Here is a 24,183-nt window from a genome sequence, read left to right as displayed (position 1 = left end):
TGGGGCCCGGGCTGGTGTGGCTCAGTGATTGAGCGTCAACTAGGTCGCAGGCTCGATCCTCAGTAGGGGGCGTGCAGGAGGCAGCCAATCCATGATTCTCTCTCATCATTGATGTTTCTATCTCTCTCTCTCTCTCCCTCTCCCTTCTTCTCTGAAATCAATGAAAATATATTTTAAAAAAAGAAGTTCACACAGTAGTTATGAGATCACAGAGGAAGGAGCATGGAGGCAAAAACCTGAGCTTAGTCATAAGAGATGAACAGATGATAGAAGGACCACCATGCCAAAATGAGGGAGGGAGATGGCCTGGCACTGTCACAACCTGGATGGCACTCAAGAGGTTACGCTTAGCGAAAGGAAGCCCATCTCTAAAGGTCGCATGCTACACGATTCCATTCATAAAACATTCTCAGGGTGTCAAAACTCTAGAGGTGGAAACAAATTAGTGGCTGCCAGGGAACAGGGATGGTGTAGAGAGGAGGTGTGAAAACGAAGAAGTAGCTAGCACAAGGCACACATATAAACAATAAGGAATCGGATCCTAGTAATATTACCAGTGTCAATTTCCTGATTTCGATATTATACTATATTTATATAAAATGTCCCATTTGAAGGAAGCTTGGTAAATAAGTTCTATGTGCTATTTTTGCAACTTCCTGTGAGCCTACAATTATTTTAAAATAAAATGTTTTTAAAAATCAAAAGAAGAAAAAGTAGCAGATCTAGAGAAAGGTTTTCAGAATAGAAAAATGTTTAAAGAATTACTAGGATAATATGCTATCACTGGAGACAAATTCTTTTACTGGTCTCAAAATAAAATTACAGTATTTCCAAATCTACACGTTTGACGGCAGCAATAAAATCACCTACTTGAATGGCTTTATTATAATCAAGCATTCCATCCACTGATCCAGAAGGACTATCATCAATATGATAGATTCTGGGGGGGGAAAAATCAGAATTTCAAAGACAGTATAACGGTTATACTATTTCATAATCTCTAGAATAGTTAAAGGATTGGATGACACCAATGAATATTGTTATTTAACATAAATGCCATTATTTTAAAGAATTCTTAACAATGCTCAATCTTATAAAGGTAAAAATTATCTACCTACTAGGGGAGAGACAGAAACCACCTGACCAGTGCACCCAACCTAAGACCTCGCCCATGTCTGTGTCTAAGGACCTGTCTCTTCTGTGGAGAGGAGCACGAGAATCACCCCTCCTGTCCCGGAAGGACCTGCACCACCAACACACAGGCCTTAGCGGACTCACCATGTTTCAGCAGAGCATCGTAGCTCTAATTAGTGAGAGCAGAGGGGTGAGAATAGCCATTTCCTTATAAAAACATAGATTTCCAGTCTTCATCTCTAAGGGCTTTCTTTTATTATACCATTCTTATCTCTTTTATTTTGATAAATTTAAACAGATACGTTTGAAAGATATTCAGATTAACTGGAAAATATTATTTCTGTTCATCAAAACAATTTACAGTTCTCAGGCATGACAATTTATAACTAACTCTGTGATTTAAATGTGATCTAGTTGAGGACAGCATTTGAGAGCTTGCCCCCCCAGCATATGTTGTCAGTTCAGCTCAAAAGAAACTTATTAAAAAATATATAAAAATAAAAATAAATATTATAAATATGATACGGTTGAGCTTCCAAAAAATATGCAACAAAAGACATACCTTTCTCTCCCTTCTTTCCGAGACCGTGTCATCTGATTGATTTCCAACGCTGTGAGCTTCTTTGACACACGATATTGCCAGATATAAAATGCTTCTTTTGAAGCTGCTATCACATGGGTTTTGGTCATTGCAACAAATAATGGAACTATTAAAAAACATTAGGACAATTAGGTTACAGTCACACAGAACCTCAGAATGTGCTGCAAAGGACTTCAGCGATCCCCGAGTTCAACCACTCCTTTTACAGACAACATGCCCCACACAGTCTGGGAAATCAGATGAGAGTCAAAAGCTTGTAAAACCATACAAAAAATGTTAATTCAAAATAGGTCAAAGAGCTAACCATAGGACTCTTAGGAAAAAAATGTAGGAGTAAATCTTTATGACTTTGGGTTAGGCCAGCCGTGGGCAAATGAATAAAACTAAAAAAAAAAAAAAAAAGACCGTACCCTTTTATGTAATGATGTTTACTCTGAATTTATATTAGTTCACACAAACACTCCATCCATGCTTGTGTTCCGGCCCTCCGGTCCAGTTTAAGAACCCATTGTGGCCCTCGAGTCAAAAAGTTTGCCCACCCCTGGGTTAGGCAATGGTTTCTTAAATATGACACCAAAAAAGCACAAGCAACAAAAGCCAAAGTAGGTAAACTGGACTTCACCAAAATTAAAAACATGTGTGCTGCAAAGGACAGCATCCACAAACTGAAAAGACAGCCCACAAAATGTAAAATATAATTACAAATCAAATACATGATAAGAAATTATATCTAGAAAATGTAAAGAACTCTCATACTTCAGAGACAAATAGCCCAATTGAAAAATGGGCAAAGGAACTGAACAGAAATTCTCCAATGAAGATACACAAATGACCACTAAGCAAATGAAAAGATGCTCAACAGCATTAGCCGTCAGGCAAATGCCACAAGGTACCACTTCACAGCCACCGCACTTGCTAGAATCAACAGTCACACAAGACCTGAGTATAGACAAGGATGTGGAGAAATGGTTGGACTGTCCAGTGATGCACACCCTAGCAGTTCCTCAAAATGTTAAACACAGAATAACCATATGCCCCAGCAATTTCACTCTTGGGTATACCCGAGAGAAATGAAAACATATGTCCACACAAAAAGTCATACACAAATGTTCGTAACAGCACTATTCATCATAGCCAAAAAGTAAAAAACAGCCCTCATGTCCATTAACTAATGAATGAAAAATACAATCCCAGTCCTTCCTCCCTTCCCCACTACCATTACTGCTCGGTGTAGGCATTTACTACACCTTCTCTCTGATCTCGTATGTCTTATATTTCCTCATTAGCTTAGAAACGAAAACCTGGCCAGAGTGGCTCAGTTGGTTGACTGTCATCCTGTGTACCTAACGGCTGCCAGTTCGATTCCCAGTCAGGGCACATACTGGGTTGCAGGTTTGATCCCCAGTTGGGAAGCTAACAAAAGGCAAACGTTTGATGTTTTTCTCTCCCATCGATGTTTCCCTCTCTCTCCCTTTCTCTCTCATATCCTCAGGTGAGGAATAAAAAAAGAAAGAAAATTCCCCAAAGTTCCTTCCTAATTTAGGAATATATTTTCCTAAACATGTAACTTTTTTTATATGTTCTGCTTCTTAGAGCACATTTAGAGAAGCTCCTACTGTGTACCCTTTAATGAAACAGATAGTCTCAACAAATCCATCCTACAGATAAAGAAATGTAGAATTAAAGAAGTAAAATACTTGTCCAAGGTCACAAACAAAATAAACAACATAAAATTAAACATAAATTCACACAAAATATATAAAAACAAAAAAAGTCCTTCATAAAAGATCATTTTAGTACCTAATTTCTAAAGTAATGATTTAAATGGTACCAAAATTAGTCTTCTACTCATAATTATTAAGAAAAGTCACCACTGATGTGGCCAGAATAAACACATGGTGTTAACTGCAGCTGCCATTTATGGCATTCAGGCCACAGGCCAAATAAAAGGCATGAAGGCAGTAAAAGACTTAGAAACTGAAGAAACTAGACTCATGGTATAATGTTAAATAGATTAACAACGTGGGAATTCAAATTCAAGAATTTTTATATGCTAAATAACTCAGTATAGTGAATCATATTTTTTTTAGAAATTTCCTTGCCCTAACCAGTTTGGCTCAGTGGATAGAGCATTGCCCTGCGGACTAAAGGGTCCCAGGTTCGACTCCGGTCAAGGGCATGTATGTACCTTGGTTGGGGGCACATCCCCAGTAGGAGGTGTGTAGGAGGCAGCTGATCGATGTTTCTCTCTCATTGGTGTTTCTAACTCTCTATTCCTCTCCCTTCCTCTCTATGAAAAAAATCAATAAAATATATATATTTTTAAAAAATTTTTCTTATACTTGTCTCAGATTTTTCTATTAAAATGTGTACAATTTCCAAACCCTAGAGGGAGACAGAAGCCTTCTGAATGGGGAACAACTGGTTGGAAGGCAGTCGTGGCAAAGCTGGTGGGAGCTGAATGCAATGACTCAGCAAGCCAGGCCGCTCCGCTCAGCTTTGCTGACCCCGTCATCACTAAATCGTTAGACCTTTGCGAATTCTTAGTAAATTCTCTCACGGAGACTGATGCTGTAATTATTGTCACATTACAGCCCTGAATGTCATGCAACGTTCTGCAAACTATAACTGCTTTCCAATAAAACATCACTTTTTATAAGCATATTAAAGCATTTTTCTAAACAATGTTTACCTACAATTATAAAATACTAGAGGCCCGATGCACGAAATTCGTGCAAGAGTAGGCCTTCCTTCCCCTGGCTGCTGGCACCGGCTTCCCTCTGGCACCCGGGACCCGGGCTTCCCTCGCAGCCCCAGCTTTGTCCAGAAGGTCATCTGAAGGACATCCAGTCTAATTAGCATATTATGCTTTTATTATTATAGATACTCATGTCCCTTTATTTCAATTCATCCTAAGTAATCACAAGAGTTTATCATTAACCTAATTCAAAATTAAAATGTTATACTTTACAATGAAAGTCAGACTTCTTGGATTCAAATTAAAAGCATTTTAACTCTGTGGCCTTAGATACAGTACTTATTCTCTCTGAACTGTAAATTAAAGGTAATAATACCAACCTTTCGAGCTGCTTTAAAGATTTAAAAAAAATAATAAATATAAAGCATAGTATGGTGCCTGGCATAGAATAAATGCTTAATAACAATTTTAAAAGTCTGTATTTATTGAATTTTTCAAAATTATTCTAGGCATATAATTTAATATATTAATTATAATTATATAGTTATATAACATAATTATATTCATATAAAATTAAAATATGACATCTATTTACTCACAACCACCCTCTCAGGTAGATAGTATTATTATTCCCACTTAGCAGATGAAGACACTTAAGGAGAAAATGGTTAAATAACTTGCTGAAGTTGCACAGCTAGAAAGCGGTAGAAGCCAGGATACAAACCCAGTTAATCTGGCTCCAAATCTATGCTCTTAACCACTAGGGCACACTGCCTTTCCTTAAGGGTTAGCGTTAGGTGTGGTTGCTATTTTTGTTTTACTGGCATTACCCACATAGGTTTTTCTAATAAAGCCATATTCAGATCCACTAGTCAATACAAAAAAACAAATACAGATATATCTAAAACATACCAGTAGGTTCTTTTGAATCAATATGGCAGTAATTTCAGCAAATTCACATGGGTAGCTAACCCTAGCAACCTAAATTTGCTACATCTCTATTAAAAGATCCACCCCTCCAGGCAGATTAGTGCTTAGTTTCCTAGACCTAAGCCTCTAGGACACGGTCAGAGGAACAAATTTCAGCAGGTAGGGCAGTTAGGAAGAAAACACAGCAGGATAAAAGCACTCCATGTCCTTCTCAGCTATTCAACATCTGGAAAGAGAAACTCAAAGTATCTACAAAGATTATTGGAAAAACATTTTAAGAAAGTAATATTCGCATGCGGAGGACTGAAATAAATGTCTGCATCTGTAATGTTTCCCCAATTTCCTTCTTACTCATTGCTCAGCCCTTTAAAGAGCTGGTAAACTGAGGCTGCACTGAAATGTTTTCATTATAAACGACCCCTCTCTGACTACGCGGAAGGCTCGGTGCTTGTGCTGCGGCCCGTCCTTAGAAAGCTCCTACTTGGTCCCGCCACAACGGCTGCAGCACAGGCCCCGGACATTTTTCAGGTACTTTGCACGCCTCCATTCCCCTGCAAATGCTGTCTTCTCTCCTTAAACGTCACCTGAAAAAGTGCCCTGCAAAACTCAGCTTAAATGAAACCTTCTCAGTTGACAAGATGTCCCTGATGTCTTCATGCACCGATAACTTACTGCAACTAGCCCAACACCTAGCAGGGGAGTGCTGGCCATTGTTCAATGGATTAACTATATTTTAATTATTCACTTAGACAACCTAAAGGAAATGCCATATTAAGTTCTCAGCCCTCCCTGTACCAAGTATAGTACATGAAACAATATCTACTCATGGATGGTTTACTAAGTAAGTGGACTGTATTTTAAATGTTTTCATATGTTCAATAAACATTTGTTATGGGGCAAGTACAGTCTTAGGTAGTGGGGATATAGGAATTAATAGATGTAGATCTTTAAGAAGCTCAAAATCTTGTGGGGGAAGATAGAGAAGAAAGTCAACAATCAGTGCAGAGTAAGTACTTGGAATAGAAGCACACCAAAGATATTTTTAAGGGATCGAAGGAAGAACACCAAAAAAAGGGGTACCTACCTCCTACAGGTACAATACAACAGAGTCCTACACACTAAAGTTCTTTTTAAAAGTTCCCATAGAAATTGACAGGAGGAAGAGTAAGCGACAAAACAAAAATCACTCTTTCTAGAACAACATCTGTTACATACTTTTTTTGCTTTAGCCTCCAGTCCTTATAAAAATTTGACACAGAAACTTAAAAAAGAAATTTTACAGTATAAAAAAAAAATTGTTGAGTCTTGGCTGAGTTTACTTTGGCAGTAAACCAATGAAAGAACTGTTTGTTAAAACTTCAGCCACAGAGACTGCATAAAAAAAGTTTCTAGACTCAAACCTACAAATAATCATGCCTTCAGCATTTGCCATTTGATGATGGTGAAGAATTTACATCTGACTTTATTTAAAAAATAGAATATGTACAATCAAAATTGCTTTGAAGCTTATCTTATCATCATTATGATTCTATGTTAAAACTTGATATTAAAAGAAAAAAAAAGCATATAATCTGAAGGTTGACGGAATTCACCCCTTAGACTTTTGTTTCTAATAAATGAAGATATTCATGTGACATGTCTGTAATATTCATGTGACATGTCTTAAGCTAAGCCTTTTAACAAGGAACACTAATACACACACACACACATATAGGGTATGCCAACAAAATGTATACACACACTTTGAATAGTTACAAAGGCAGTGTTTATTAAAATACATTTCATTTTCAAAACTGAGCTGTTAAAGTGTGTATACATTTAGGGGGGAACCCTGTACATATACATATAAATATGCCCATGTAGCAACGAATTTAGGACATGAAATTGAGTAGTTCAAAATATAAAGGCGAGTTACCAAGTCCCTAAACAAAAAGTATAAAATCTCTGAGGCCAGTAATTATTTCCCACATTTGCTTGTATTACCCAAAGCGCTCGGCACAGTAAAACACTTAGAAGGCAGACACTAACATTTGATTGTTAAGTCCAAATGTGAAATCTGGAAGGGGAAAAAGAAATGTCTAGTTCTCAGATTCAGAACATGTGGGTTTTCAGCTTCTGAAATCTAATCATTCTTCTAATACCATAGCCAATAAACTACCATACGCTTTCAAAGAAAACCATTACTTCTAGAGGTTACAGTGAAACAGTAGGAAAATATTTGGTAATGGTTTTTAACAAAATACTTAGAATAAGACTTGTAATTTTTTAATGGTTACCTTCATAGCATTTGGATACAGGGAAGGGTATATCTAAAGTAACAAATATCTGAAAACAAAAACTCAGGCATTTTTTAAGTTGTCCCTATTAACAGACATATTTCATTGGAAAATTCTGGAAAAGGCAAATGCACTTTTACAAGCAGCTAAGTGTTTTTAATAGAAGAGAGGTATTTACAGGCAGTTTATTAATAATAAAAGTGGTTTAAAGTTAAGGGCAAAATTCTTTCTATAATCCTGTTTGTTGCATACTAATCATTACGTGGCATATCAGTCCCTATACAATTATAATTCCCATTTAAAGCAAATGATGACAGCATAGCAGTTGTGAGATTATTATGGCATTTAGATAAAATAACCTTATAACTGATTGTACTTCCCAGGATAACTTCTGGGTAATTCAGTGAGATGGAGCATCATTAATAATTGTTCCATGATGACAGGCATAAACTGGGCCTGGCAAACCAGGAAGTACGCTCCTTGTTTTAGAAAATACCATTCTAATTTGAAAATACCACTGTTTAGTTTTTAATTAGCTTTACAAATGAACCTTGATTAAAAAAGTAATAAATATTAACATTTCCTTACCAATATCAATGTATTTGGGATCCAAGGGTGTACCAATAGAATTACAAAGAACTAGCACAAACTGTGAAAAATAAGACAAAAGGTATCAGAACTCCTGCTTAAGGATAATAAAGGAAATAATGCTTAACATACATATCTCTTTTTCAAGTATCACTAACTGAGAGATAATGGATAAAATTGTTAAGTCAAAAAACAGCAGAGAAATATAATCTACAGCATTAAAGATAAAGAAATATTAATTAAATCTAAACCAAAGCTGATTTCTCAATATTGGAACTCTGTGGTTTTTAAGAGGCTACTTAAGAAACACAAATACACTGGCTACTTTCATTATTTATTCTTATAAAATTCCTGATCAGCTATAACATCAATATTCATTTTTTTCCTATGATCAGCTTTAAGAGCTAATTTAACTTGTTACCGTTGCACCAAATGTTTCCGTCTCGCACTCCTCCTTTGAAGCAATATATAAATGATGGAGAAATTCAGAAAAATTCAGTGAATTTAGAAAAAACATAATCCAACCTAGTGAAAATGACTCAAAATGCCCATTAGTTAACACATATTCAAATAATTATCAATAATTCATATTAAGAAAATAATCAAGCATAATTCACACTTTACATCATATTATTTTTAGATTTTCGGTATTAAGAATATTATTTTCCGTAGATATCCTCTTGATTAGGATAATGATTTCAAATTAACCAATATTCTATGTACTATTACATATAGACTTTATCTTTCTTTTTCCAGCATCTCAAGTAAAATTTGTTTAATTTCATAAATATAATCTAAATGACAAAAGGTATACTACCATAATTTACTCTTCCACTGCTTAAGCTTACTTACTGCCACAAAATACCACAAATAACTTGTATTTTTTAATTTTCTTATCATTTACATGCTTAGACTCAAGTAATTCCATGAGACTTCTTACTAAAAATACACGTCTCCCCTAACTTCCCATCTCCTACTCCCTAATTATTTTCATCTTTTAACTCATCCTGTTGCTATTTACCTCCACAAACCGAAGGGACACGTGTATAATGGTGCTTCTTGTTTTGTGCTTTGTTTCAGTTGGGACTCGCAGTGTGAGTGCGTCCAGAGGCCTTTTCTCCGGGCTCTTCCGGGCTCCTACCTAGATGCTGTGCATTTAGCTACCAGTCTTCTGGGAGCCAAGTGGGGAAAGACAACCGGGAACACAGAGCAGTAAACCTTGTATTTCATTGCCTTGCTTTCAGCAGATCAGTCGGCGAAGAAGGAATGACACAGAGGCAGCGTTCAGTTGATCAGCATAGTTGGGTTCTCCAGCCAGGTTCTGTTGATCAGCATAGAGAGGTTCTCCTGCAGGTTCTATCCAGGTTCTCTTGCTAGGTTCTCCAGCCAGGTTCTGCAGGTTCCCCAGCCAGGTTCTTCAGCCAGGTTCTGGCTAGGTTCTCCAACCAAGTTCTGTAGCCAGGTCTTTTACCAGGTTCAGTCACCAGGTTCTAGTCAGGTTCTCTTGCCATGTTCTATAGTCAGGTTCAGTCCAGGATCTTTTGCCATGTTCTCTCGCTAGGTTCTGTCTCTAGGTTCTGTTGCCAGTTTCTGTCCAGGATCTTTTGCCATGTTCTCTCCAGCGAAGTTCTTCTGTCTGTAGGTTCTGTGTAGGTTCTGTCTTCTAAGTTCTGTCTTGTTACATCTGTATTTATACCAGTTGATTCCAATCCTATCAATCTCTATTCCAAAGGTTAGGGCGTTTCTTATCTCCATTCCAGGGAGTAAAGATTATGTAGCTTAAGCATGATTGTTTGTAGTTAAAGTGATTAATTACCCGCCTGGCACTTAGTTAAGAGGTTTTATTCCCTCCCTAACTTCAGGGGGAAATCTCTACCTGGGGAAACAACCTTTCTCAGAGACCTTGGTTAAAACACATAGTGCCAAGAAGGTGAGCAAACATATTAAGAACAGTATGCCATATATGCCAGGTCCCTTGAAACAGCAAGCATGGACCGGCTCCCGGCACCCTCCCTGGCCTTCCTTGGTGCCCTTCCGTGCACAGACTCCTGCCATCCTCTCTGGAGAGGAAGCTCGGGTCCCTGGGTGAGGAAGGGCTGCCCATGAGCTCAGCAGGGGGAAAGGAGTCCGCTCCTTTTTATGCCTTTGTTTTGTTTTAGTTTTCTCCTTCCTGCGTAATCTCTGCTGCTTCCAAACTGCTGCTGTTTGTTTCTTTCTCTGACCAGGTCCATCAAGAGCTGTCTCTTCGGGGCTCTGCGAGGTAAACCGCGGCTCTGGCTTCCTCCTCGGATGAGTTCGGCGTGAGCGTCTAGTTCTGCTCAGGCGATTGCCCCCAGCCCACCTCCGCTCTAACCTCCACAACTAGGTGGTTGTTTCCGCTCCCTTTCTGGTCCCCGTGGCTTTATGGCTTCTTTAGAAATACCCTGTTTTAGTGAGTTTCAGGGGGAAATGTGCCTGTTCAAATGGGCACTTAACACCAAAAACTTCATACTTTTTAATGGGATAAAATAATTTATAACACAGCCAAAGACAACGGTAATCCTTGTTAGCCTACTTTTTAAAAGGGCATTAATTATATTATTTATTTTGTGCTACCAAACTGATTTTTAAAGCAATATAACTGAGAAAAAGTGTATTTCTCAACATCACAGCTATCCAAGTGTTACATGCCGTTGTTATACAGCTTCTTGAGCATTTACACTAGACACCTGCCTATTCATGTTTGCTTATGGGATTTGTAACTTGGAAGAGGACTGATGTATTTTTAATACATTTCAGAGACAAAAGGCTTCAGTACTGAACTGATCAATAGAAAATGGCAGTGGGTTAATTGATTGAATGGGGTCATATAATTTTCCAACAGAAGTCTAGCCAGACATGACCAAGAGAACCAATGCTTTGCTGGACCTGCCAGTGTAGAGGCCATGCTTGCAAGTAGATAACTACAGCCTAATTCTTCCAAGTGGTTGACCCATCTAAGTTTTTAATATCGAGGAACACCTACCTGAGGAAGATTTTCATCAGCTTTCGTAGCCAAAATGCAGAAATCTCCACAGGTAGTAATAGAAATGAGACTCTTCACATATTTAACATATTTCTCATTGTTTTTCGTATCCCAAAATATAACACAGTACTCTGGGCGATCAGGTCTGGTATAAGCATAAACTATAGTATTTAAGCAATATCCCCACTAGGAAAAAAGGAAGGAAGAAAGGGAGGGAAAAGGAGGAGGGAAGAAGGGAAGGAAAGAGGAAAAAGGAGAAAAAAACAGTTAATCCTGGGAAAGAAAAACCATGTTATTACATTTTTACTATAGAAATATTGCAGACATGTGGTTTATCAGTTCTGACAAAATATATTCTTCAGAAATGGATGACAGGACTGAACATTCAGCTTAATACCTTTTCTCATTAAAATAACAAAAAATCTAAGAGCAATACAGATAGTTATAAAAGAAATAAAAAACTGCAAAAATAAATTAGTTGTTTAACTGTCCTCATTTTAGTGTGTAAGGTTTAAGCCTCGGTGACAATTTCAGCCTTTTCAATCGTCAACAACAGCTGTATGGGGGCCGACAGGAAGAGTGATCCCTGTCAAAAGTTTAAATTCTGGTCCCCAAGCCAAATTCAGATTCAGGTGCTTTGCCTTTTGTCCACCCACCCACATTTTTTATATTTGTTTTTATCAGAGTAACATATGCACAGAGTTTATAGTCAAACTAAAGGCCCGGTGCACAAATTTGTGCACCAGTGGGGTCCCTTGGCCTGGCCTGCAGGATCAGGCCAAAACTGGCTCTCCAACATCCCTCGAGGGGTCCCAGATTGTGAGAGGGCACAGGCCAGCCCGAGGGACCCCACCGGTGCACGATCAGCGCTGGGGAGAGATGGGGGAGGTTGGCCAGCCAGGGAGGGACTGCAGGAGGGCTCAGTCCCAATGGGCTGGACCCCAGTAGCAAGCTCACCTAGCAGTCGGGGCATCTGCCCCCTGGTGGCCAGTGCATGTCATAGTGAGTGGTCAACCAGTCGACTGTCTGCCCCCTGGTGGCCAGTGCACATCATAGCGAGTGGTCAACCAGTCGGCTGTCTGCCCCCTGGTGGTCAGTGCATGTCATAGCGAGTGGTTGAGCAGCCTTAGCATATCGTTAGCATATTACACTTTGATTGGTTGAACGGCCAACCAGACATTTGGCATATTAGGCTTTTATTATATAGGATTAGTCTACACGGCTTATTTAAAACAAAAGCAAAATGCAGACACCCCGCTCCCATAATTTCCTCCTGGGGCAGCTCTTTACAACTCTTTCAGCTGTTAACGGTTTCAGTATTTATTTCCATGTCACATGTGAATTAATTACTCACACACTTAGTGCTTTCCCTTCTGGCTAACTCTCCCAATATATTTACATGTAATTTTGAACAAATCAATATTTAGAGTCAACAATATTATGACCGTTTACTATTCAAAGCTAAGCCATGTTTACTTTTTGTACCATGATAACTTTTTTAAATTTTACTTTAAAATAATTTTAGATTTATACAAAAGTTGCAAAGATAGTACCTAGTTCCCCATACTCCTCTCCCATGCCCCCTATTAACATCTTACATCACCACGGAACACTTGTGACAACTAAGAAAGCAACACTAATGAAGTGCTAGTCACTAAACCCATACTTATTTGGATTTCATCCGTTTTTCCCTGAGGTCCTTCTTCTCCTCAGAGTCCTATTGAGGACGTCCTATATGTAGTCATCAGGTCTCCTTAGGCTTCCCAGGGCCATGATGGCTCTCAGTCTTTCCTTGTTTTGATGACGGTGACAGTTTTGAGGAGTCCTGGCCAGGTGTTTTGTAGAATGTCCTTCCGTGAGGTTTGGTCTGATGTTTTTCCCATGCTCGGATCAGGATAGTCCGTTTTTAGGAAACCACACAGCGGGGAGCAGCGCTTCTGTCGGGTCACATCCCTGAGGACGCTGACCCTGATCACCTGGACAAGGTGGTGTTTGCCAGGTTTCTCCACTGCAAAGTTACTTTCCTTTTCCCCTCCCCATTCTGTACGCTTTGGAAGTGAGTCATAAGTGCAGCCCACACTCAAACTGGGGAAGGGGGCTACACTGCACTCCTGAACAGGGTGTTGCCTAGTAAATTTGAATACTTCTTTAAGGAAGATTTGTTTGGCCTCCCCCATTTATTTATGTAAGTTATTTGTATCAGTTTCTATTCCTGGACATTTCTTATAATTTGGGTTACAATCCAGTGTTACATCACTTATTTTGTTGCTCAAATCGCTCCACTTGTGGCCACTGGGAGCTCTTTCCGATTGGCTCCTTCGTCTCTTTGGCCCACGCCCATGCTCTTGTTTTTGGAGCACTTCCTGACTTCCTGGCACTATAAGATGCTCCAGCTATCTTGTACTTTGCCCACGCTAGTCCTAGAATCAGCCTTTCTCCACAGTTCTTTGCCCTTTAAAAATTAGATAGATAAGTCTTTTTAATAACAAATACTAGTAGTAGTTTACCAGCTCAGTCTCATACTTCAGAACTTGTTTTGGATCAGATGTTAAATTTAAAATAAAATAAAATACTCTTATGCTGCTTATGCTCATTTCTCCTCTGATCCTTTCTCTGCCCTTCTCTACCCTGCTCTGTGCCCTGGAGGCCAACTTCTATGAACTCCGTTTCCTGGGCTATCTTGCCTTCCTGTGTGGCCAAGAGAAGACCCCAGCGGTGGGGAGAGGGTGGAAGTATTTCCTCCCTCCCACCCCCGTGCTGCCTCTGCCCTGCCAGCTGGCAGTGGCTCTGCTCCCACAGAGGGTTCCCCTGGCACAGCCACAGCGCCAGTGGGTTCCTGAACACTTCCTCACCTTGCCCACTGTTGCTAGTCTCTAGGTACTTGCTGTACCATCCCTCACTGGTCCCCTTAACCCTGCCCAGACCCCTGTAGTAAGCCCTTCATCCAGTGGTTCTCAACCTTCTGGCCCTTTAAAACAGTTCCTCAGGTTGTGACTCAACCATAAAATTATTTTCGTTGCTACTTCATCACTGTAATTTTGCTACTGTTATGAATCGTCATGTAAATATCTGATATGCAGGATGGTCTCGGGCGACCCCTGTGAAAGGGTCGTTGGACCGCCAAAGGGGTCGCGACCCACAGGTTGAGAACCGCTGCTTCATCACTCTCCCTCAGTGACTCCTCTGAGTGTGCCATCTGTTTCCTGTGAGACCCCTGATTGTTGGAGTAATGTTACTAGTCATATAATCTCCTGGAAAAACTTACTAGTTCTAAGGTCTTCACACTGAAAAGCCTCCGTTTAGCTGGTCTCTAAAACAAACAGGCTATGAACAGATACAAGAAACATATTATATACTTGAGCTATAACAAAATCATTTCGTAAAAGACAGCTTTTTTTAGTAAAAGACAACTGCTCATAATACTCACCTTATAATCAGGCCGAATATTTGCAAAATATATAAAACAGTCAACAGCTAGTGCAATTTTCAATCCACCTCCTTCCCAAGACAGTGCAGATATCTGCTTTCCAGCAACCCTCAAAGTACCTAGAGACTGAAAATATAGTTGTATTTAACCTAAAGAATCACGACGAAATCAAATACAAATTACCACTAATCACCTCACAGGGATCAAAACTGGTATGAAAATTGTTTTGTGGAAGGGTGCTACTCACTTCAAAATCATTTTCCTTGAATTTTTATAATAAAAACCATACATATGGTAAGAGAAATTTACAAACTATAGCCAAAGAATTCGGTATCAAATTTTATCAAATCTAAGATGCCAGAGATTTAAACATGCATCTTTATTTTTATGTGCAACTAAGCAAGAAAACACACATTGTTAAGTAAAATATTAAAATAACTGGTAAAAGCTTTCTGTTGCAAAAATACATATGTTTGAAGTGTATGGTGAATTTAAAGAAACCAACAGGATATCCAAAAGGGACTGAATATATTCCAGAGTTAGAAAATAAAAGAGGTAAATATTTATTAAGTTTGGTTACTAATAAGTTCTCATTTTCTAAATTCTTTAAAATTCACAATATATTACTTTTTGAAAATTAAATGTAGTAATAATACTATTGAGAAGGATAACATGCATTTATGAAAACAATGCTAATCATTTAATGTACAATTGCCTTTGAGTAATTACTAAGATAAACTTTTCTTAAAATATTTGATTATTTCACAACAAGTTAAAACTATTAGAAGTTTGGAGAAAGGACAGACAGATACATATATATTATCTATGCATGTTCAATATATCACATTAAAAATCCAAAAAAGTCATCTGAAACAACTACATTACACCAAAAACAACTCAAACACCAGCAGCAAATACAGATGCATATTCAGATCACATGTGAAACATCTGGTTTTCTAAATGTATAGGTGATGATATAAATTCCATGAGAAAAGAGAATTATGAAGACTTATAATGAGGATCATTCAAAGACATTCACCGGATATTTTTACTGAAAATGTCCCTGATAAAAAATGTGACAAGTTTGTACCCTTTCCTCCATTCTGTCTCCCCTACCTTATTCTCTGCATATTTAAATGGAAAGAAAGAGACAAAATCTTGACTACATTTACCTCCCCGAATGGGTTGTAGAACTGCACGATGTTGACATCTCTGTCCTGCAGGCCGGCCTTCTGGGTGCCCGCCACCGCCAGCACGCTGCCAGTGTGGTTCCACTGGATGCTGACCACGCACATGTTCGTGTCGATGAGAACAGGGTCTGGTCAAAGAGAAGAAAGGAGGCAGTTGTGGTAAAACACTTAGCCTAGGGAACTTCATCATCTTAAGGACAACTTTTAAATATTCTGTAGTTCTCCACATTAAAAAGCAATTACATACTCTGGTCATTCTCGTGTCTCATTATTTGGCACCGCCCATTGTCAAAACAAACAGCGAGGCAGGGGCAGTCGGGCTCCACGTAGCCTTCGGCACCGTGGTACCAGTGAATTCCAGCAATACTGATGGCGCCAGTGACGTTCACCAAACAGTTCAGCTTCATTTTCATCTGAGTAAAATCATGTTAATGTTCTGTGTTTTAGAACAGATCAGCGAGAACAGAGCATTGTAGAAGAAACAACACAGAAAGTAGGATGTGAAAATCTGGTTTCAAATGCAAGCTCTATCACGTACGAGTTTGCCAACCCTGGAAAAATCACTTCCCCCGAGTTTCAGCTTTCCCCATTTGCAACATGAAGAATAAAAAACCTCAGAGTCTTTTGAGTCTCGAATGACAAGAGGATATGAAAGCACTAGGGAAATAGCAGAGTGTCGTAGAAAAGCTGCTGTTCCCACTTCACTAATGAGGGGAGGCACAGAATGCCCTGGCCATGACTAAAGACAGCGCTGCCCACGCGACCAGACCCTCACAGCTCAAGCACACAAAGCCAGGCTTTCCTGAGATGTTACCACCTGAGCCCATACGTTTTGCTTCTTTCCAGGCCTGATTTTTGTCCCTTACTGTTTAAGTCTTCATTCTTTTTACAAACAGCCCTGAGTAGCTTCCTACAGGAATATCTGTGCTATCTCATGTAAACTGTGGCTTCGGGCCTGAGAAGACACAGCGATTAAACTGCATATCTTCCCACGCATCATCCCTCAGCTCTGTGCACTGAAACCTTGTCCCCTCCAGCTACCTGAAAAGGCAACGAGAAGCATCAATTTATCTTGACGCAACCAGAGGTGACTTTTTAATAAAAAAAAACTTTTTAGATGATTTAAACCTGAATTGAAGACATTCTTTTGTTTTGTTTTGTTTTAATTGAATTTATTGGGGTGATATTGGTTCACACAACCGTAAAGGTTTCAAGTGTACAACTCAACAAAGCATCGTCTGCACACGGCATGGTGCGCCCATCTCCCAGGCAGTCTCTCTCCACCCCCACTTATTCCCTTTGCCCATCTGCGCCTACCCCCCACCTACCTCTCCCTCTGGCTATCACCACACTGTTGTCTGTGTCTATGTATTATACCTACATACGTTTTTTTGCTTAATCCCTTCACTTTCTTTTATCCCCAACACCCCTCCCCTCTACAGCTGTCAATCTGTTCCATGCATCCTGACTCTGTTCCTATTTTGTTCATCAGTTCATTTTGTTCATTAGATTCCACATATAAATGAGATCATATAGTATTTGCTTTTCTCTGACTGGCTTATTTCACGTAGCATAATACCCTCCAGGTCTATGCATGCTGATGCAAAGGTAAGATTTCCTTTTTTACCACCCAGTAATATTCTGTTGTGTAGATAGATGTACCACAGCTTTTTAATCCACTCATCTACTGATGGGCACTTGGGCTGCTTCCAGATCTTGGCTATTGTAAATAATGCTGCAATGAACATAGGGGTGCATACATTCTTTCAAATTAATGTTTCAGGTTTCTCAGGATATATTTCCAGAAGTGGAATCACTAGGTCAAAAAAGAAGTTCCATTATTAATTTTTTGAGGAAATTCTATACTATTTTCCACAGAAGACTTTCATGATTACACAAACCATCTATATATACATAAAAGTCTAAGCGACTCTTACGACAGAATGACTGGAACAGGAATGACTGGTCAACCGGTCGCTATGATGCACACTGACCACTAGGAGGCAGACTCTCAATGCAGGAGCTGCCCCTGGTGGTCAGTACACTCCCACAGGGGGGAGCTGCTTAGACAGAAGCTGGGCTCATGGCTGGCGAGTGCAGCTGTGGCGGTGGGAGCCTCTCCCAACTCCACAGCAGCATTACTGCAGCATTACCGAGCAGCAGCGGCCACAGTAGGCGCAGTGGGCCAGGAGGAGCGTGAGCAGCGTGGCACCAGCCCCAGTTTGGGTTCCTCCCTGGCTGCCTGACGCTTGGTGCACTGCTACATCCCTCGAGGGGTCCTGGATTGTAGAGGGCACAGACCAGGCTGAGGGCCCTCCCACCTCTGTGCACAAATTTTGTGTGCAGGGCCTCTAGTCATAAATAAATGTGTATATGTATATGAAAGATACATAAAATAATCATATAAAATTATATAAATAAAACTAATGAATATATGGGCATATACTTACTATAAAATTTCCTTGACTATCATAAATGTGTATTTCTCCATTTGCCATTCCAAAAAGTAAGGCTTTACCATCTGCAGACCATGCTACATGCCATAACTGTACACCCTTCAAGTCTTTTCCCCAAATGCGATTCCCTAAAACAAAACATACAACATAATTATTTCATTAAAAGTTCAAGTATAAAGGTAAATTATATAATTAGGCAGACATATTTAAAATAATCCTGAAAATTTAATTCACTTTTTTTTAGCACCACTATAAAAAAAAATTTCTAAATAGACTGTCTTATTTGAATATAATTAAAAATAAATGATTCTGGAATGTCATCAAATTATATGCCAACTGTTTTCTCTTTTTATGTTTACTTTTCTGTCAGAAGACTAACATATAGTAATTAATTTAAACCTCTAAAGATAAAAACATCAACTAAGTCTCGATCTCAGTTCTGGGTGCGATAAGGCATTACCATCCACTGAACCGACTATCACAGCCCCGTCCTCATACACAATGCAGATCTTCTGTCCATCTGCAGTCCAGCTCATGCTGCGAACCACGGATTTATTTCTATTGTTGATCATTTCCTCATACCAAGAGCCTATTTGCACAAATAAAAAGTACAAGTCAAAACTTCCACATCTATTAGATGGTGCTGAAGATTTGAAAACATCCCATGGAATACAATGTGAAATAAATAACCGCAAAGTTTTCTACAACACGAGACATTAAACTGTAAAACCCTCAAATCCAAAATAAACAAAATGAAAAATTAACTTAGACCTTGACTAAGATCATCTCAGAAAACACCATAAATTCCCACCTTTTTTTATTATTGCCTTTGACTTCTTAATAAATGTGTTTTTATCTACTGACCTGACTCTAGTCACTGGCCACATAGGAACTAATTCTTATTGGAAACCTGGAAAAACAAGAGCTACCTCAAGCAGAAACTATTCTGCTAAGAGTCTAAGTTAATTTTGGAGATAACCAACAGTCACTCTCAACAGTCAGTTCATTCACTTTCCTAATCCAAGGTCACAGTTCAAAGGAAAGGAAATTAAAGAGGAAAGTAGAGAGAAATAAGTCCAGAAATATCACCCCGGTACAGTCAGAACGAACTCCTGTTGCTGGTTAAAAGGGATCTATTTCAAAGACGTTATTTCCCCATTCAAATACTGTAACCCAGACTCCACTTTGGGAAAGATTAAATAAACTCTCCTAATATACCTTTATAAAACATCCAAACAATGATAAGCCCATTTTGATCACTGGTAGTCAACTTCTGATATTGTTCATTCCATGTGACAACTTGAACACAACCTAAAAAAATATAAAACAATTTAGAAACTACAAAAAAGGTATAATTAACTTCATACATATTTTTATAAAAAACACCAAAGAGCATGTTAAAATCAGTACAGTTCCTGCCCAACTACCCAGCCTTAATATTAGTCAAAAATGGTCATAGGAGCCTGGCCAGTGTGACTTAGTGTTGAGTTTCGACCTATGAAGCAGGAGGTCACTGTTCCATTCCCTTTCAGGGCGCATGCCAGGTTGTGGGCTTGACCCCCAGTAGGGGGCGTGCAGGACGCAACCAATCAATGATTCTCTCTCATCACTGATGTTTCTATCTCTCTCTCCCCTTCCCTTCCTCTCTGAAATCAATAAAAATATATTTGTTAAAATATTCATAGGATACAGTTACTATTATCACTCATTTTTTACAAGAATGGGCAATACTATTTCATGTTTGTTCCTATTTCATGCCAGCAAAGCACCTGTTACGGTCAGTTGCAAGAGCTGCCATACAGCTGATGACAGAAACAAATGTAAGTTTTACCGAACTGGCCAGACTCCCAAAGACTATAATGCCCGAAGGACATCATACTAAGTACTTGGTTGTTTGGGGTTTTTACTTTTTCCTTTGAGGCGGGGCGGGGGAGGGGGCGTGGTGTTTGTGGTTATGTCCCCTAATCACTCTTCCCCACTGCCCCTTGTTTTCCATTCTATTAGTAACACACTTTTGAGCAGATCTTAAACCTCTGGGCTATATGAACAATTGACTTTTTCTATTTTTTAGTTTTTGTAATCCCTAAATATTTTAGTGTATATTTCTTAAGAATAAGGACATTCTCTTTCATAACCACATTACAACTTAGGAAATTTAACAATGATACAATATTATTCTCTAACCCACATTCCACATTCAAATTTTATCAATTGTCTAAATAATGTCCTTTATAGATACTTGTTTTTCTCATTCCAAGATCCAATCTAAATTAATATTGCATTCAGATGTGCCCTGACCATGTTGCTTAGCTGGTTGGAGCGTCCTCCCATGCACCAAAAAGTTGTGGGTTCAATTCCAGTCCCGGTCAGGGCACATGCCCAGGTTGCGGGTTTGATCCCCAGTCAGGATGTGTATCAGTTAATGTTTCTCACATCAATGTCTCTCTCTCTCTCTCTCTCTCTCTCTCTCTCTCTCTCTCTCTCCCCAGTCAGGATGTGTATCAGTTAATGTTTCTCACATCAATGTCTCTCTCTCTCTCTCTCTCTCTCTCTCTCTCTCCCTCTCTCTCTCTCTTTTTCTCTATCTCTATCACTCTCTCTAAAAATAAAAAATTTTAAAAAATTAAAAAATATATATATATATATACACATATATTTTATATTTTTTTTAGGTGAAGATTAAAAAAAATAATAGTGCATTCAATTGTTACATCTCTTTAGTCTACTTTAATCTGGAACCATGGGACAAATTCTCAAAAAAGATTATATCCTATCCATATACAGATACAGTATTTTCTAATATATAAAATAACAGCTACTTTTTTCAGATTTATTGAGTATGTTGATTAATCATGTAATGTAAAAGTTGTTGAATGACTCTAGGCCAGGGGTGGGCAACCCCTGGCATGCGTGCCAAACATGGCACACCAGTAACTTTTGCTGGCATGCGAAACCCTCTCTTATAATTTTCCATTTACAATTTTTTTCTTAATATCGAGTTTTTTATTTTTCAGATAAATTCAGTGTAGGTGCATCTTAGATAAATAAATAATTTTACATAACAAGTTATCTTAAAGACCATAGACATGGATTGATGAGAAAGGAGAAGAGCAATTTCTATGCCTCTGCCTTAACTCTCCCTGCCTTCCTAGATCCAACCAGTGTTTTGGTTTCATCCACATACGCTTATGAATCTTTGTTCTCAGTGATGAATTTTGTTAAGTCTAATAATAGGAGTAGCCTGATGGATGAAAGTAGTAGGTTATGCATATCTCTGAAGGTCACGAAATATGAACCTGATGTAAAATCTCTGTCATCAGTTATGCAGCAGCAAAAGTCCCACTGTGCCGGGGTCCAAACCCCAGCGGGTCCAGGGGTCCCCAAAGGCGTAGACGGAGTCGGCGAAGAAGGAAGGGCACGGAGACAGCGTTCAGTTGATCAGCAGCCTAGCCAGGATCTCTAGCCCGGATCTCCAGCCAAGTTCTGGTCTTGATCTCCAGAGAGGCTCTGCTTCGGATCTCCAGCGAGGTTCTGTAGCCATGTTCCCTCGCTAGGTTCTCCAGCCAGGTTCTGTCCAGGCTCTCCAGTCAGGTTCAGTGTCCAGGTTCCAGTCAGGTTCTCCTGCCAATCTCTGTAGTCAGGTTCAGTCCAGGATCCCTTGCCATGTTCTCCCGCTAGGCTCTGTCTCTAGGCTCCGAGGCCAGTCCCTCTCCAGGATCCTCCGGCATGCTCTCTCCAGCGAAGTTCTTCTGTCTCTAGGCTCCGTGTAGGTTCTGTCTTCTTAATTCTGTTCTAAGCTCTGAGAGTTTCTGTCTTGTTACAACTGTATTTATACCAGTTGATTCAATCCTATCAATCTCTATTACAAAGGTTAGGGCGTTTCTTATCTCCATTCCAGGGAGAAAAGATTATGTAGTTTAAGCATGATTGTTCGTAGTTAAAGGGATTAATTACCCACCTGGCACTTAGTTGAGGGGTTTTATTCCCTCCCTAACTTCAGGGGAAAATCCCTACCTGGGGAAAACAACCTTTCTCAGAGACCTTGGTTAAAACACATAGTGCCAAGAAGGTGAGCAAACATATTAAGAACAGTATGCCATATATGCCAGGTCCCTTGAAACAGCAAGCATGGACCGGCTCCTGGCACCACTGATAATATCAAACGGAGTCATAAAGTTTTCTGTAGGACTATCAGTGTACATGTATACATTAAAAAATAAATGTCTTTTTCATATACTGTGTTTTTGTCGCTCGAATGAATTTTATTATTTCTTCAAGGTTCTTCACATACGTACACCTTAAGAGATAGCAAGTAGGTGTAACATGTTCTCAGAAAATTAGGGTTGGCACGCAGAAGAATTTTGAGTCAGAGATTTTGCTGGTTTGGGCACGCACTCACAAAAAGGTTGCCCACCCCTGCTCTAGGCTATACTATGGCTCAACAGCAATGATTATTTTAAGTATTACCATTATTGAAAATGATGACAATTCTGCATTAAGTAGATCATTTCTAAATGCCTAAAGATGAAATATGATTAAAAAATTATATGACTTACCACTATGACCATCAAGATTCTGATTCATAGAAAGATTATTAGGAGCTGCAAGACCCCTCAATTTTGCATCATCTAGAAAAACAAAAAACAATAACAAATATTATTACAGCAAATATGTAAGTGACAGGTTATAATATTTTGACATTTCTTGCTTTTTTTGAAAGGAGATCCTATTCCTGGATGACATTAGAAATATTATTTTTAAGTATGCCTCATTCTAATCTATTTTTCTCATGGTGGAAATATGGACAAGAATACGTACACTCTTGCAAAAATATTCTGGCAAAATGTATACAAGAACATTGTTTACTCAGTCTATTAAATAATTAGTAATTATTATTACCACTTATTGCTTCCCAAAAGATCACAAATAGAAATATTGATGACATATAGATTGAAAAATCTAAAGCATAAGAGGGCTCAAGGAGCAAAGACTTTGGAAACTGGTTTTTACTAGACTTTGCAGAATCTTGTATTTATTCATTCATTCAGCAAATATTTATTGAACATCTCCACTATGCTATGCACTGTGGGAGGTTCTGGATACAAAATGATGAACAAAATAACTAAGGCCTCTCCCCGCAGAGAACTTGTAGTCTACTGAGGGGATAGATATTAAATACACACACATAAATATATCAACATAAATGTATATATATGAAGACTTTCTGAACAAAGGATATTTAAATTGAGACTGAGGGATAAACTTGGCTAAGCGGGATAGGGACAAGGGAGAAGTATTCCATGCTAGGAAACAGCCAGTGCAAAGGCTGGGGGTCTAGGAGGAGAGCCTTTGACAAACTGAAAGAAGTCCTAGTTGAACAGGGAGAATGACACAAGATGAGGCAAGTGTGATAAGCACAGGGGAAATTATGAAGTCTTCGTAGGAAATGATAAGAATTTTAGATTTTACCCAAAGTGCAATAGAAGCCTTTAAAGACTGCTTTTTTATTTTGTTATTCTTGATTACTAATCATACTATAGATAATACATACAATCTTAAAATACATCATTTCAGTAAGTTAATCTTCACTTAGAAAATCTGGTTGTTACATGTAAAATATAGCTTTTTAAAACTTTCATTTAAAAATAAAAATCTATGAAAATCTTTAAAATCTGTGACAGTGGAAATTATAAAAGTTGATGCTAAAAAATTCTACTTTCACATAACATGTCTTAAAATATTATAAAAAATACTCTTTACTCTGAAAGCAATGTCAGGAAAAAAACATGAGTTCCTTCAAAACCACTACTTTTAATTATCCAGTTGTTGTCTCGGACAAGACAAGAATACACTTTTTTTTTTTTAATCCTCACCTGAGG

General features: G+C 38.7%; 1 protein-coding gene across 3 annotated transcripts in view; it reads right to left on the bottom strand.

Moving 5' to 3' along the window:
- Positions 1 to 24,183, bottom strand: part of WDR35 (WD repeat domain 35) — a 43,740-nt gene that overhangs the window by 18,492 nt on the left and 1,065 nt on the right. For 2 of the 3 annotated variants that reach the window (XM_059660483.1, XM_059660485.1), the window contains exons 3-14: positions 22,861 to 22,932; positions 19,523 to 19,615; positions 18,765 to 18,893; positions 18,299 to 18,432; positions 16,096 to 16,261; positions 15,831 to 15,976; positions 14,659 to 14,784; positions 11,232 to 11,417; positions 8,649 to 8,681; positions 8,228 to 8,288; positions 1,697 to 1,841; positions 871 to 940 (exon numbers count right to left, since the gene is read on the bottom strand). In XM_059660483.1, coding sequence (XP_059516466.1) covers positions 871 to 940; positions 1,697 to 1,841; positions 8,228 to 8,288; positions 8,649 to 8,681; positions 11,232 to 11,417; positions 14,659 to 14,784; positions 15,831 to 15,976; positions 16,096 to 16,261; positions 18,299 to 18,432; positions 18,765 to 18,893; positions 19,523 to 19,615; positions 22,861 to 22,932 — 1,361 coding nt within the window. The remainder of the gene's footprint in view (positions 1 to 870; positions 941 to 1,696; positions 1,842 to 8,227; positions 8,289 to 8,648; positions 8,682 to 11,231; positions 11,418 to 14,658; positions 14,785 to 15,830; positions 15,977 to 16,095; positions 16,262 to 18,298; positions 18,433 to 18,764; positions 18,894 to 19,522; positions 19,616 to 22,860; positions 22,933 to 24,183) is intronic. The other variant, XM_059660484.1, reaches the window with a different exon arrangement.

This window comes from Myotis daubentonii, chromosome 12, assembly GCF_963259705.1.
Source record: "Myotis daubentonii chromosome 12, mMyoDau2.1, whole genome shotgun sequence".
Lineage (NCBI taxonomy): Eukaryota > Metazoa > Chordata > Mammalia > Chiroptera > Vespertilionidae > Myotis > Myotis daubentonii.
Note: the sequence above shows the minus strand (reverse complement) of the source record. Positions and strands in the feature narration are given on the sequence as shown.